The sequence below is a fragment of the Oratosquilla oratoria genome, chromosome 3, assembly GCF_046742065.1.
Source record: "Oratosquilla oratoria isolate Oo_2021 chromosome 3, ASM4674206v1, whole genome shotgun sequence".
In the NCBI taxonomy this organism is placed as follows: domain Eukaryota; kingdom Metazoa; phylum Arthropoda; class Malacostraca; order Stomatopoda; family Squillidae; genus Oratosquilla; species Oratosquilla oratoria.
The window spans coordinates 41,636,770-41,649,821 of record NC_134779.1 but is presented as its reverse complement, the minus strand read 5'-3'; the positions used below and the strand labels follow the sequence as shown (position 1 = coordinate 41,649,821).

Below are 13,052 nucleotides of genomic sequence, written 5' to 3'. Positions count from 1 at the left end.
AGACCTCAATCAAATCACCTCGCATTCTTCTTTTTGAAAGCAAGAATAAGTTTAGACTTTTAAGTCTTTCTTCATAATGCAGATTTCTCAGCCTTGGTATCATTTTGGTCATTCTCTGTTGCACTCTTTCTAGTTTATTAATATCTTTCTGGTAGTATGGGGACCAGAATTGTACACAGTATTCAAGATGGAGACGGACCAAGGAATTATAGAGGTTTAGTAATATTTTTTCTGATTTATTTTTGAAGACTCTTCCAATGAAGCCAACCAATTTATTTGCTGTTATAACAACTTCTGAGAAATGTTGACTTGGCTTTAAGTCATTAGATATTAAAAATCCTAGATCTTTTTCTTTAGTTACTGAATCCAGTATTTCGCCATTCATTTCATATTGGATGTGATCATTGTGACTTCCAATGTGCATGACTTTACATTTGTTGATGTTAAATTCCATTTGCCACTTGCTAGTCCAGCTTGATAATCTGTCTAGATCGGATTGCAGAGTTTCTCTCTCTTTGGTGATTGTTACTTTACCGATAATTTTTGTGTCATCAGCAAATTTTGACACTTTGCAGAGGAGGCCATCATCTCGATCATTTACATATATTAAGAACAAAACGGGTCCCAGAACTGATCCTCGCGGTATGCCACTTTTAACGTTGAGCCGGCTAGATGAGGCCCCATTAATTACAACTCTCTGTTTTCGCTCAGAGCCAATCTTTGATCCAGTTGTGGATACTGCCAGAAATACATACATACATATACCAAAGGCTTTTTCCCCCTTACACGGGGGGTAGCCAAAAAGAAGGCATAGAAATCACTCCCACCCATTTCATTTCCCATATATTCCACTCCCCTCCACCCTCCTCCCTATCTTGGCACCTCCTGGATGACGGGTCATCCCTGCATCCTGTCCACTACCCTGGGTCACAGGCAGTGTCGCACGACACAGCACATCCACAGCAAGGCCGCTTCATAAATTCGGCAACCCCCCCTCTCCGTCCCTCATGCAGGAAAGGAGAAGACGGGGAGAAATCCCTTCGGGCTGCATCAAATTTTTTCTCCTGCATCACAGCCTCATCTATACACAACCCTTCTCCATTCACCCCTATCTTCTATACTCTCCCGTCCTTCCTCTACAGACATTCCTCTCTTTTGTAAAGCCCCTTCCACCCCATTCATCCTTCTCATAATAGGACGCCTCCTCATATTCACTCCTTCCACCTCCGCCTTCCACACTTCTTTTACTAATCTTTCTTCACTCATTCTTTCCATGTGTCCAAACCATCCTAATACTCTTTCATTAACCCTATCTCCCAGCTCTTTTTCCACCCCTGTTCTCCTCCTCACTTCTCACTCTATTTAGCCTAGTAATCCCTATCATACTTCTCAGACATTTCATCTCAAACACATTCAAACTCCTTCTCTCTTCCTCTCTCCATGTTCCATGTTTCTGCCCCGTACATTGCTGTTGGCACAATCACTCCTTCATATAACCTCCTCTTAGCATCCATTCCCCGATGTCTATCTCTCATTACATTTTTTAATCCACCAAGGCATTTACACGCTTCTCTCAATCTACATTCTACCTCCACCCCCACTCCTCCCTTTCCTGCCACATTCACACCCAAGTATCTGAAACTATCCACTTCCTCCAGTTTCTCACCCTTAATGCTCACTTCCAGTCTACTGTCACTCTCTCCCCTTGTACATCTCATCACCTTACTTTTACCCACATTTATCTTCAGCTTCCTTCTTTCACACATCTTCTCAAACTCTGTCACTAACTTTCTCAATCCCTCCTCTGATCCTGCTATAAGCGCAGTGTCATCAGCAAACAACAACTGGCTCCCTCTCACTTTTCTCCATTTTCTTTAATCATCTCCAGTCCCTGACCCACTACCCTTGCATTCACCTCTTGCACCTCCCCATCCACGTAAAGATTGAACAGCCAGGGCAACATAACACATCCCTGACGAAGTCCCACCTTTACCTCAAACCATTCACTCTCTCCATTTCCAATCCTAACACAAGCTCTACTACTCTCATAAAAACTCTTGACTGCTCTTAACAGCTTTCCTCCTATCCCATATATCTGCAGTACCTCCCACGGTGCCTTCCTGTCTACCCTGTCATAAGCCTTTTCCAGATCCATAAAAGCCCAAAAAACATCCTTACCTTTTCCTATAGCTTTCTCACATATTTGTCTTACCACAAAAATCTGATCTACACATCCCCTACCTGTCCTAAACCCACACTGTTCCTCACCAATTACTCCCTCTGTTCCTCTCCTAATCCTCTCAATCAAGACCCTCCCATAAGCCTTCCCAACTACACTTAACAAGCTGATCCCTCTGTAACTACTACACTCACACTTGTCCCCCTTTCCTTTGTAAAGAGGAACTATACAGGCACTCCTCCAGTCTTCTGGCACTCTACCCTCTCTTAAACAAACATTAAATAACCTCACCAGCCAGTCCACCATAACTGTACCTCCTTTCTTCAGACATTCTGCATGGCATCCATCCAACCCAGGTGCCTTACCTGCTCTCATCATTTTAACAGCTGCTTTCACTTCATCCTTCCCTATTTCTCCTCCATTTTCCTCACTCATCACTCTCATTTTCTTTGCGCTTCCCACTGCAACTACCTTTCCCTCCCTATCCTTCTTCACATTTAGCAACTCCCTAAAATACTCTGCCCACCTTCCTCTCACTGCCTTCTCTTCCATTATCATCTCTCCATCTGCACCTTTTACCTTTTCTTCTCTACTTGATTCGCCTCCTCTTCCTCTTTTAATTTCCTTCCAAAACATCGTTTTATTACTTTCAAAATTTTCTGTCATACTCTTTCCCAATTGCACATTACTGTGCATTTTTAATTTGTCGAGCAATCGTTTGTGAGGAACTTTATCGAATGCCTTCTGAAAATCTAGATAAATTATATCAACATATCTGCATTCCTCGTATTTGTTAAAGACGTCATGAAAGAAGTCAAGGAAATTAGTCAAACATGAGCATTTGCTACGGAAGCCATGTTGCGAATTTTTCATAAATTTTATTTTCTTCTAAAAATTTCACTACACTGTCACGGATGATGGTCTCTAGAAGTTTACACACAATCGAAGTCAGGCTAATCGGTCTGTAGTTGCCTGGTTATGATTTGTCCCCTTTCTTGAATATTGGTGTTACGTTAGCACATTTCCAATCTGCTGGGACTTTACCAAGTGCTAAAGATTTGTTGAAAAGGATGCACAAGGGTTTACTGATTTGATTTTTGACTTCTCGCAGAATTCTAGGTGAAACTGTGTTGTCAGGTCCCAGGGCTTTATTTATTTTAAGCTTATCAATCACTTGTACGACATCACTTTCGGTAATTAAGAATTGATTTAAAATGTTTTGGGGCATTTAATGTTCTGGTGGCTGATACACTGAGCAATCCTCATCTGTGAAGACGGATGCAAAAAATTTATTAAGGATTGAGGCCATCTCATTTTGATCATCCATATGTTTACCTTCATCATCATTTAGTGGTCCAATGCCACAGGTAAGCGTTTTCTTCTTATTTGCATAACTATAGAATTCTTTAGGGTTCAATTTGCTTGCCTCGGCAATATACTCTTCAAGATTTTTCTTACTATGCTTTATCAGAATTTTGGTTTCGCAGCGAATTCTGTCTAGTGTTAGTTTATCATCTTGGCATTTAGTTGATAAGTACTTTTTGTACACAGTCCTTTTACGAGAGAGATTGTTACTAATTTCCCTATTCCACCACTTTGGTTTATTTGTTGCCGGACGTCTCTCACAATAGGGAACACCGAGATTTACACCATTGTTTAGCTCTGTGGTGAAGTTTTCCCATGCTTTATCAATATAATCTCGTTCAAAGCTGTACTCCAGTCTGGGTTTTCTAGTAATGATCAGAGTCTATTAAAATTGGCTTTACAGAAGTCGGGTACTTTTTCTTTGCTGATCTTAGATAAACTAGTTTCCATTTTAATTTTGAATGTGATAATACAATGATCGTTAGTGCTGAAGATTGGGCTGACATTCACTTGGTTTACAAGATTCTCTGTTGTAGAAAATATTAGGTCAAGGATATTATTTCCTCAAGTAGGGCTGTTTACACATTGGTGGAAGTCACTTTCCAGTAAGTTACTATACAAGTCTCATCCTATATGCGAGTTTAAATCCTCACCCCATCTCTTAACCAGTTAGTTAAAGTCTCCCATGATGACTGTCTCGCAGTGTTGGTTAGTTTCTATGATTAAATCAAATAATTTTTCATCATTTTCCAGCAGCTGACCCGATGGTCTATAAACAAGTCCAATCATTACTTTAGATTTACTGCAACTGCCTTTAATTTCAACAAACAATATATCAACATTTGTTTCTGTCTCTGTTTATAACAGTGATGGTTGGAGGGAGTTATGGACATACAAGATTACTCCACCACCTATTCTATTTTCTATTTCGCAACTGAAAATTGTGTAGCCCAGCAAACAGTATTCCGCAATAAAATCTCCACTTGTATCCAACCATGTTTCTATTACTCCTATCACATGATAGTTACCTGTCTCTAGATCTTCGAATTTGTTACATACGCTGCAGGCATTAACGTCTGTCACTTTTCTTTTTTTGCTCTATTATGGAGGTGTTGATAGGGGCTCCACTGAGGAGTTTTTTCTTATGATGTCGGTCAGGCTGTTGTTGAGCAGTCTACCTAACCTTGCTGCTCCGGCCACATTCAAGTGGAGACCGTCTTCCTCAAACAGAGTTTTATCGTAGTAGAAGTTGTCCCAGAAATTGAGGAAGTGCACTTTTTCCTTTTCACAGAGGGATTTTACTCTGTTGTTCACACTGAATGCAATAGAAGGAAGGATAGCGAGTGGTGGGATGCGGAAGCAAAGAAGGTGAAGAAGCGAGCTTTCACAGATTGGTTACAAAATAGGACGAGAGAATCACACAAGAGGTACAAAGAAAAAAGAAGTAAAGCATAAGACTAAAGAGACAAAAAGGAGAGCAGAAGTGAAATAGGGAAAGAGTATGACAGAAAATTTTGAAAGCAATAAAAAATGTTTTGGAAAGAAATTTAGAGAGGAAGAGGAGGCGAATCAAGTACAGAAGAAAAGGTTAAAGGTGCAGATGGAGAGATGATAATGGAAGAGAAGACATTAAGAGAAAGATGGAAAGAATATTTTAGGGAGTTGCTAAATATGAAGGAGGATAGAGAGGGAAAGGTAGTTGCAGTGGGAAGTGCTAAGAAAATGACTGTGATGAGTGAGGAAAATGGAGAAGAAATAAGGAAAGATGAAGTGAAGGCAGCTGTTCAGATGATGAGAGCAGGTAAGGCACCTGGGTTGGATGGATGTCATGTAGAATGTCTAAAAAAAAAGGAGGTACAGTGATAATGGATGGCTGGTGAGGCTATTAAATGTTTGTTTAAGAGAGGGCACAGTGCCAGAAGACTGGAGGAATGCCTGTATAGATCAACTTTACAAGGGAAAAGGGGACAAGTGTGAGTGTAGTAGTTTCACAGGGATCAGCTTGTTAAGTGTAGTTGGGAAGGCTTATGGGAGGGTCTTGATTGAGAGGATTAGGAAAGGAACAGAGGGAGTAATTGGTGAGGAACAGTGTGGGTTTAGGACAGGTAGGGGTTGTGTAGATCACATTTTTGTAGTAAGACAGACATGTGAGAAAGCTTAAGGAAAAGTTAAGGATGTTTTTTGGGCTATTATGGATCTGGAAAAAGCTTATGATAGGGTAGACAGGAAGGCACTGTAGGAGGCATTGCAGATATATGAGATAGGAGGAAGGCTTTTAAGAGCAGTCAAGAGTTTACACAAGAGTAGTAGAGCTTGTGTTAGGATTGGAAATGGAGAGAGTGAGTGGTTTGAGGTAAAGGTGGGACTTCATCAGGGATGTGTTATGTCGTCTTGGCTGTTCAATTTATACATGGATGGGATAGTGCAAGAGGTAAATGCAAGGGTAGTGGGTCAGGGACTGGAGATGGTTAAAGAAAATGGAGAAAAGTGGGAGATAAACCAGTTGTAGTCTGCTGACGACACTGTGCTTGTAGCAGGATCAGAGGAGGGACTGAGGAAGTTAGTGATGGTGCTTGGGAAGGTATGTGAAAGAAGTTTAAGATATATGTGGGTAAATGTAAGGTGATGAGATGTACAAGGGGTGAAAGTGGCAGCAGACTAGAAGTGAATATTAAGGGAAAGAGACTGGAGGAAGTGGATAGTTTTAGATACTTGGGAGCGAATGTGGCAGGAAAGGGAGAGGTGGAGGTGGAGATAGAATATAGATTGAGAGAAGCAAGTAAATGCCTTGAGGGATTAAAAAGTGTAATGAGAAATAGACATTTGGGAATGGATGCTATGAGGAGATTATATGAAGGAGTGATTGTGCTGACAGCACTGTACGGGACAGAAACATGGAACATAAGAGAGGAAGAGAGGAGTTTGAATGTGTTTGAGATGAGTTGCCTGAGAAATATGACAGGGGTTACTAGGTTGGATAGGGTGAGAAATGAGGAGGTGAGGAGGAAAATGGGGGTGGAAAGGGTCTTGGGAGATAGGGTTGATGAAAGAGTATTGGGATGGTTTGAACACATGGAAAGAATGAGTGAAGAAAGATTAATAAAAGAGGTGTGGAAGGCAGAGGTGGAAGGAGTGAACATGAGGGATCAACCAAGGATAAGATGGATGGATGGATGGGGAAAAGGGGCACTGGGAAAGCGGGGAATGTTTGTTGAGGAAGGACGGGAGAGGACAGAAGATAGGGGTGAATGGAGAATGGTTGTGTATGGATGATGCTGTGATGCATGAGGGGGAGTGGGTAGGGGATGGGGGGTAATGGAGTATGCGTGAGAAATAAACTGACATAGCCAGAAGGGATTTCTCCCCCATCTCTTTTTCCGCATGAGGGGACGGACAGGGGGGTGGGGGGGTCACCAATTTAATGAAGCAGCCTTGCTGTGGATGTGCTGTGTCTTGCAACACTGCTTCTGACCCAGGGCAGTGGACAAGATCCAGGGATGACCCATCATCCAGGAGACGCCAAGATAAGAGGGAGGGAAGGGGGTGGATTTGAGTGAAGTATGTTGTGGATGGAATGGGTGGGAGTGGTTTTTATACCTTTGTATTTTTATGGCTACCTCCCTTGTAAGGGGGAAAATCCTTTGGTATATGTATGTAATTTCAACGGTTTCCTCCACCTTCTCACATATGGAGAACTGACACCAATTAACCATTCCCCCTCTATTACTACATGTTGGTAGCATAGAAACACATACTACTACAACATAGACCTCAGTCCAACTTTTCTTCCCTGAGAGATCTATGGGAGGACCCAAGGACTGTGGGTTTCCATTCCGTGAAGTGTAATACAACAATTATCATAATCATCTCTCTCTCTTTTTGTGTACCTGCTACTGTTGTAACCTTTTTACCCTTTTATAGATAAAAGGGTAAAAAGGTTACAACAGTAATTCCATATGAATGTCACACAGAATAAAATCTGTTAAATATATCACTGCAGGAAAAGGACTGAAATAATCTTAATCCTTTTGCTCTCATGACATTCTCTCAGCTAAATGAAGTCACCTAGATTTTCTTAAAGCATATCTTAAGATTAGGATTGACCTATGAAGGCTTCAAAAATTAATGCCTATGAACACTAGGTCATCTATAAAAAACATGAAATGTTATGCAAACACTTACTCCTTGTAGCCGTGGTTGTTCATGCATGAATCCATGCTCAGAATGACATTCATTCATTCTCTTCCGCTCAAAGCCACCACTTCCTGCCATCTTAGATCTGCAATAAAAAAAATTCATTACTTATTGAAAAGGATAAAAATAATAAATCATGATTTTCACAAGATCTTCTGAACAGATTAAAAAATGTTTAAGTGCAGAAAAATGCATCATGCAGCTCTCAATAGTTTTAGTTTTTATGCCCCTTTTTTCTGCCAACCTAATATCTCTTTATAGTTTTTAGGAAGAGGAGGTGAATCAAGTAGAGAAGAAAAGGTAAAAGGTGCAGATGGAGAGATGATAATGGAGGAGAAGGCAGTAAGGGGAAGATGGGCAGAGTATTTTAGGGAGTTGCTTAATGTGAAGGAGGAGGGAGGGAAAGAAATGCGAAGAAAATGAGAGTGATGAGTGAGGAGAATGGAGGAGAAATAAGGAAGGATGAGGTGAAGGCAGTTGTTAAGATGATGAAAGCAGGTAAGGCACCTGGGTTGGATGGATGCCATGCAGAATGTCTGAAAAAGGGAGGTACAGTGATGGTGGACTGGCTGGTGAGGTTATTTAAGGTGTGCTGGAGAGAGGGAAGAGTGCCAGAGGACTGGAGGAGTGCCTGTATAGTTCCTCTTTACAAGGGAAAAGGGGACAAGTGTGAATGTAGTTTCAGAGGGATTAGCTTGTTAAGTGTAGTTGGGAAGGCTTATGGGAGGATCTTGATTGAGAGGATTAGGAGAGGAATAGAAGGAGTAATTGGTGAGGAACAGTGTGTATTTAGGACAGGTAGAGGTTGTGTAGATCAGATCTTTGTGGTAAGACAGATATGTGAGAAAGCTATAGGAAAGGGGAAGGATGTTTTTTTGGGCTTTTATGGATCTGGAAAAGGCTTATGATAGGGTAGACAGAAAGGCACTGTGGGAGGTTATGCAGATATACGGGATAGGAGGAAAGCTTCTGGGAGCTGTCAAGAGTTTTTATGAGAGTAGTAGAGCTTGTGTCAGGATTGGAAATGGAGAGAGTGAGTGGTTTGAGGTAAAGGTGGGACTTCGTCAAGGATGCGTTATGTCGCCCTGGCTGTTCAACTTATACATGGATGGGGTGGTGCGAGAGGTAAATGCAAGGGTAGTGGGTCAGGGATTGGAGATGGTTAAAGAAAATGGAGAGAAGTGGGAGGTGAGCCAACTGTTGTTTGCGGACGACACTGCGCTTGTGGCAGGATTGGAGGAGGGATTGAGGAAGTTGGTGGCAGAGTTTGGGAGAGTATGTGATAGAAGAAAGCTAAAGATAAATGTGGGTAAAAGTAAGGTGATGAGATGTACAAGGGGTGAAAGTGGCAGTAGACTGGAAGTGAGCATTAAGGGAGAGCGACTGGAGGAAGTGGATAGTTTGAGATACTTGGGTGCAAATGTGGCAGGAAAAGGTGGAGTGAAGGTGGAGGTAGAATGTAGATTGAGAGAAGCGAGTAAATGCCTTGGTGGATTAAAGAGTGTAATGAGGAATAGACATTTGGGATTGGATGCTAAGAGGAGACTGTATGAAGGATATATTGGTCAACGGCTCGTGGGCGTGTGTAGATATACAATCGCATGTACACGTACGTATATGTACACAATTATGTATACATCTTTATTACCTATGTAAACATCCAGTATTATATGTATAAATATAACAAAATTAACTGTAATTATATATATGTGTTCCAAGGACTCTTGTCCAATATAAATTGTTTAAACTATTTTGGAACCACCAGTCCGGTTCACTCGCCAAATCGTCGTGACAGGTCCCAGGGCGCCGGGGCAGTAGTATTCATTCTGGCTCCCTGTCGAGCAGACCTTGTCTTTTTTGTTTTGATATGTGATAGTGTTCAGTGAAATTTAATATATGTTTATTTTCATAAATATAATTTTTCATTGTTCCTGTCACATATTATGGTGGCAGCGAAATTGTAAAAACTTTGTGAAAGACTATATAGTTTTACGAACAAAAGACAAATTTGAAAAACTTAAAGGCCGGCCTAGTTCGATGTGCGTGTGTTTTCTGTTTGTCGTGTTTTTCCCTACCTTTTTAATTTCAGGGATACAGTTTTTCAATTAATGTGACAGTCCTTCGTCAACTAAATTAACAGTGCAAAAACTATAAACTTCTAGTCCCTGCAATAGCTGTTAATGGTGAATCCGACGGACAAGCTGCCGGCGACCTGCTCCTGTATAATAGCCGCAGCTAACAATCTACGCCCCATCGGACCCTTACGCCTATAACACTAGTTCCCCAGTGAATCATCCAGCAGATTCAACACTAGTCACGTCGCCTAGACCACCTAGTAACCTGGATGGTTATCTATAAGGTTCAAACCCATGTGCAAGGTTCCGAGTAGCCTTTCGCTCTAAAAGCTATATTGCTACCTCTTATTTTCCCAACATTCCATGTTAACTTATTGTAAAATTAATATTGTATTAATAGTACTTAATTGTTCTTTACATTTGATAAACAATTTTCATTTTTACATACAATTTTCTTACGGGTGTGGCTGGTGGCTTAAAAAAAATTATTTCTTTTAGACTGTTGTACACAGCGTTCTCCATCATGGCTCAGGCAACACGTTCCAAGGCCAATGAGCCATCTGATTCAACATCTGATTCAACTTCTGATCAACTTGCAACATCCCAGGTAACACAAATACCCGTATTAAATCTCATCCATCAGAAACCTGCCATACAGACTTTCGATGGAAATGATTCTTCTTATACAGCATCTCTCTTTATTCGTATGTGCGAGGATGCTATTATATCATCCAACATTACCACGGATAAGGAATGTATCTCGTTCATACGCTCCCAGATTACCCCCAATTCATTAGCCTCTGAAATGCTGTCAGCTAGCTGTCTCAACCCCATTGAACTTAACCATGATTACAATAAATTCAAAACAAATTTTCTTCAGTTGTATGGGGACACAGGTAGAGAAGAAGGATTTCAATGGTGTTTCAAGCTGGCAGAGCAGCTAACTGTGAGTCACGGAACGTTAAATTTCATGCGCTCACAGGCAAAATCTAGCACCTTTGTTACCGAAGCCATAGCCAGTTTGAAACAATTACAATGGATAGAAAATGACAACATTTCAGTGGCCAGATTTCAACTTGTCTTAGAATATTTATTATTTATGTTATTTCTAACTCCACACGAGCGTAGAATCGCTTCTTCCTTAGATTATACAAAGGATGAAACTCTCCTTCATTATGCAACAAGGCTTTCTAAGAAATTAAAAGAAATGCCCCGTCTTGCTACATTAGCCCAAGTAGTCCACAACCAACAATCTTCTGAAGTACATTCTCTACCTTCACCCCCAAGTTCTAACATGTTTTCAACACACTCTCAGAGTATCTCTTCTTCTGAAGATTCTATCATGTCATGTGCATACTGTCACAAACAAGGACATACTTATAACCGTTGTTTCCTTCGTAAGCGTCATGAACGCCAATCTACAAAATTTTCTCCCCTAGACTCTCACAGACCCTCCCCTCCCCAAATGCAGCACAATTCAAGGAAACAAAGAAATTCCTATACGCCCCTTTCTCACCTTCCTCAGGATCTCTCACAAATGTCCCTACAACACCTTCCTAAAGACTGTCTTGTCCATGGATCCTGTGGTCACACTTCAGAACAATGCTTCAGGATCAAGAAACTTAGAGCAGATACTGTTGCCTCTGCCCCTACTCAGTCCCATTTTCAACAGCGCCTATTTCCAAATCCCAAAACGTAACAATGACTCCTCTGAAAGTTCTCCCCTTAACAGCTACTAGTTCTTCACTTCTTACTTTCCAGTGCTACATGCGTAAATCACCTCTTTCAGTAGTCATAGACACTGGAGCAGAAATTAGCATCATGAGCCACACTACATACAATATTATCAAAGAGCTTTATCGAGTTCCACTTTCTCCTTCTTGTGACACGATACAAACTGTCCAAGGCTCTACATTACCTATTCATGGCACAGCTACTATTCCTCTCAAATTTTCTACTTCTACCAAGGTTATTTCTGTTGATTTTGTGGTGGTCTCCAACTTTGCTCTCAAATGTGATTGCCTTTTAGGTTTGGATACTCTAGCAAAGTACAACATAAACATATCCCCTCAACAGCGTAAGGTGAGCTTAGAGAACACAATTCTTATGGCAACGGACAACCCTGTCTCCATATGTGTTTCACCCGCCTACGTTCAGTCTAAACAGTTATCAACTTTTCCCACTAGTGACTCTTCACAGCTATCGTGCAAAGTTCCAGCACCCTTAAATTCTTCAAAACTTTCCTGTGCAGCTGTTGTTATTGGTGATCATCACATAAAACCCTCTACTGCCATAAGAATTCCAGTGCAAATTTCAGATGCTCCAATTGGCTCTGATGTCCTTTCTCAACCTAACTCTGTGCGTCTCAAACGTCTCGCACTAGAAGGTACTCTATCCACTGTTGGTCAGGATCATACCACTATTGCATTAGTTACTAATGTCACTGGTGTTCCCTTTACACTTTCTGCGGGTATTAACCTTGGATCTTTTGAAATTGTCGAGGTCGACACCTTTCAGAACTCTCCTCCTATTATAGCAGCTGCCGTTCAATCCACTAATGTTACAAATGGCAATTCTCATCTAGCTTCTCAATATGCAACATATGTAGGACATACTGACTTTCCAGAAGTAACACCACGTCTTCTTGAATTACTAGTAGCAAAGCGGCAGGCTTTAGCCCTGCCTGGTGAACCATTAGGTGTTACAGATCGTGTTACCCATAGGATTGATCTTAAACCGGGAACACGTCCAGTTTATGTGCCCTCTTACAGGTTGCCCCATTCTCGTCGTCTCATCGCACAATCTTTAGTCGACGAACTTTTGAAAGAATGTGTCATTACAGAATCCCATTCTGAATGGAATTCTCCGCTCCTTCTTGTACCCAAGAAGGATGGATCGTTTCGTCCTGTGATAGACTACAGAAAGGTAAATGACGTTACTGTCCCTGACCATTACCCTCTGCCTGTGTTAAGTGATCTGCTACAATCCATCGGTTCAGGTAACACTGTATTTACCACCTTAGATTTAAAAGCAGGTTTCTGGCAGATACCCTTAGAAGAACAGTCACGTAAAGTGACAGCCTTCTCAACTCCATCAGGCCACTACGAATGGCTCCGTTGTCCAATGGGTTTGCGAAATGCTCCATTGACCTGCCAACGTCTTGTCAACTCTATCTTTCATGGTCTCATAGGTGATGGTCTCTTTATTTATCTAGACCTCATCCTAGTCTCTAAGGATAT

At 41.3% G+C, this 13,052-nt stretch overlaps 1 protein-coding gene across 15 annotated transcripts in view; it reads right to left on the bottom strand.

Annotated features, from left to right (window-relative positions):
* Nucleotides 1–13,052, bottom strand: part of LOC143022115 (uncharacterized) — a 285,895-nt gene that overhangs the window by 263,976 nt on the left and 8,867 nt on the right. For all 15 annotated transcript variants that reach the window (XR_012966036.1, XM_076180165.1, XM_076180152.1 and 12 more), the window contains exon 2: nt 7,727–7,823. Coding sequence is in view for 14 of the 15 variants with exons in the window: in XM_076180165.1 (XP_076036280.1) it covers nt 7,727–7,816 (90 nt within the window). In the remaining variant the exon portion in view is untranslated. The remainder of the gene's footprint in view (nt 1–7,726; nt 7,824–13,052) is intronic.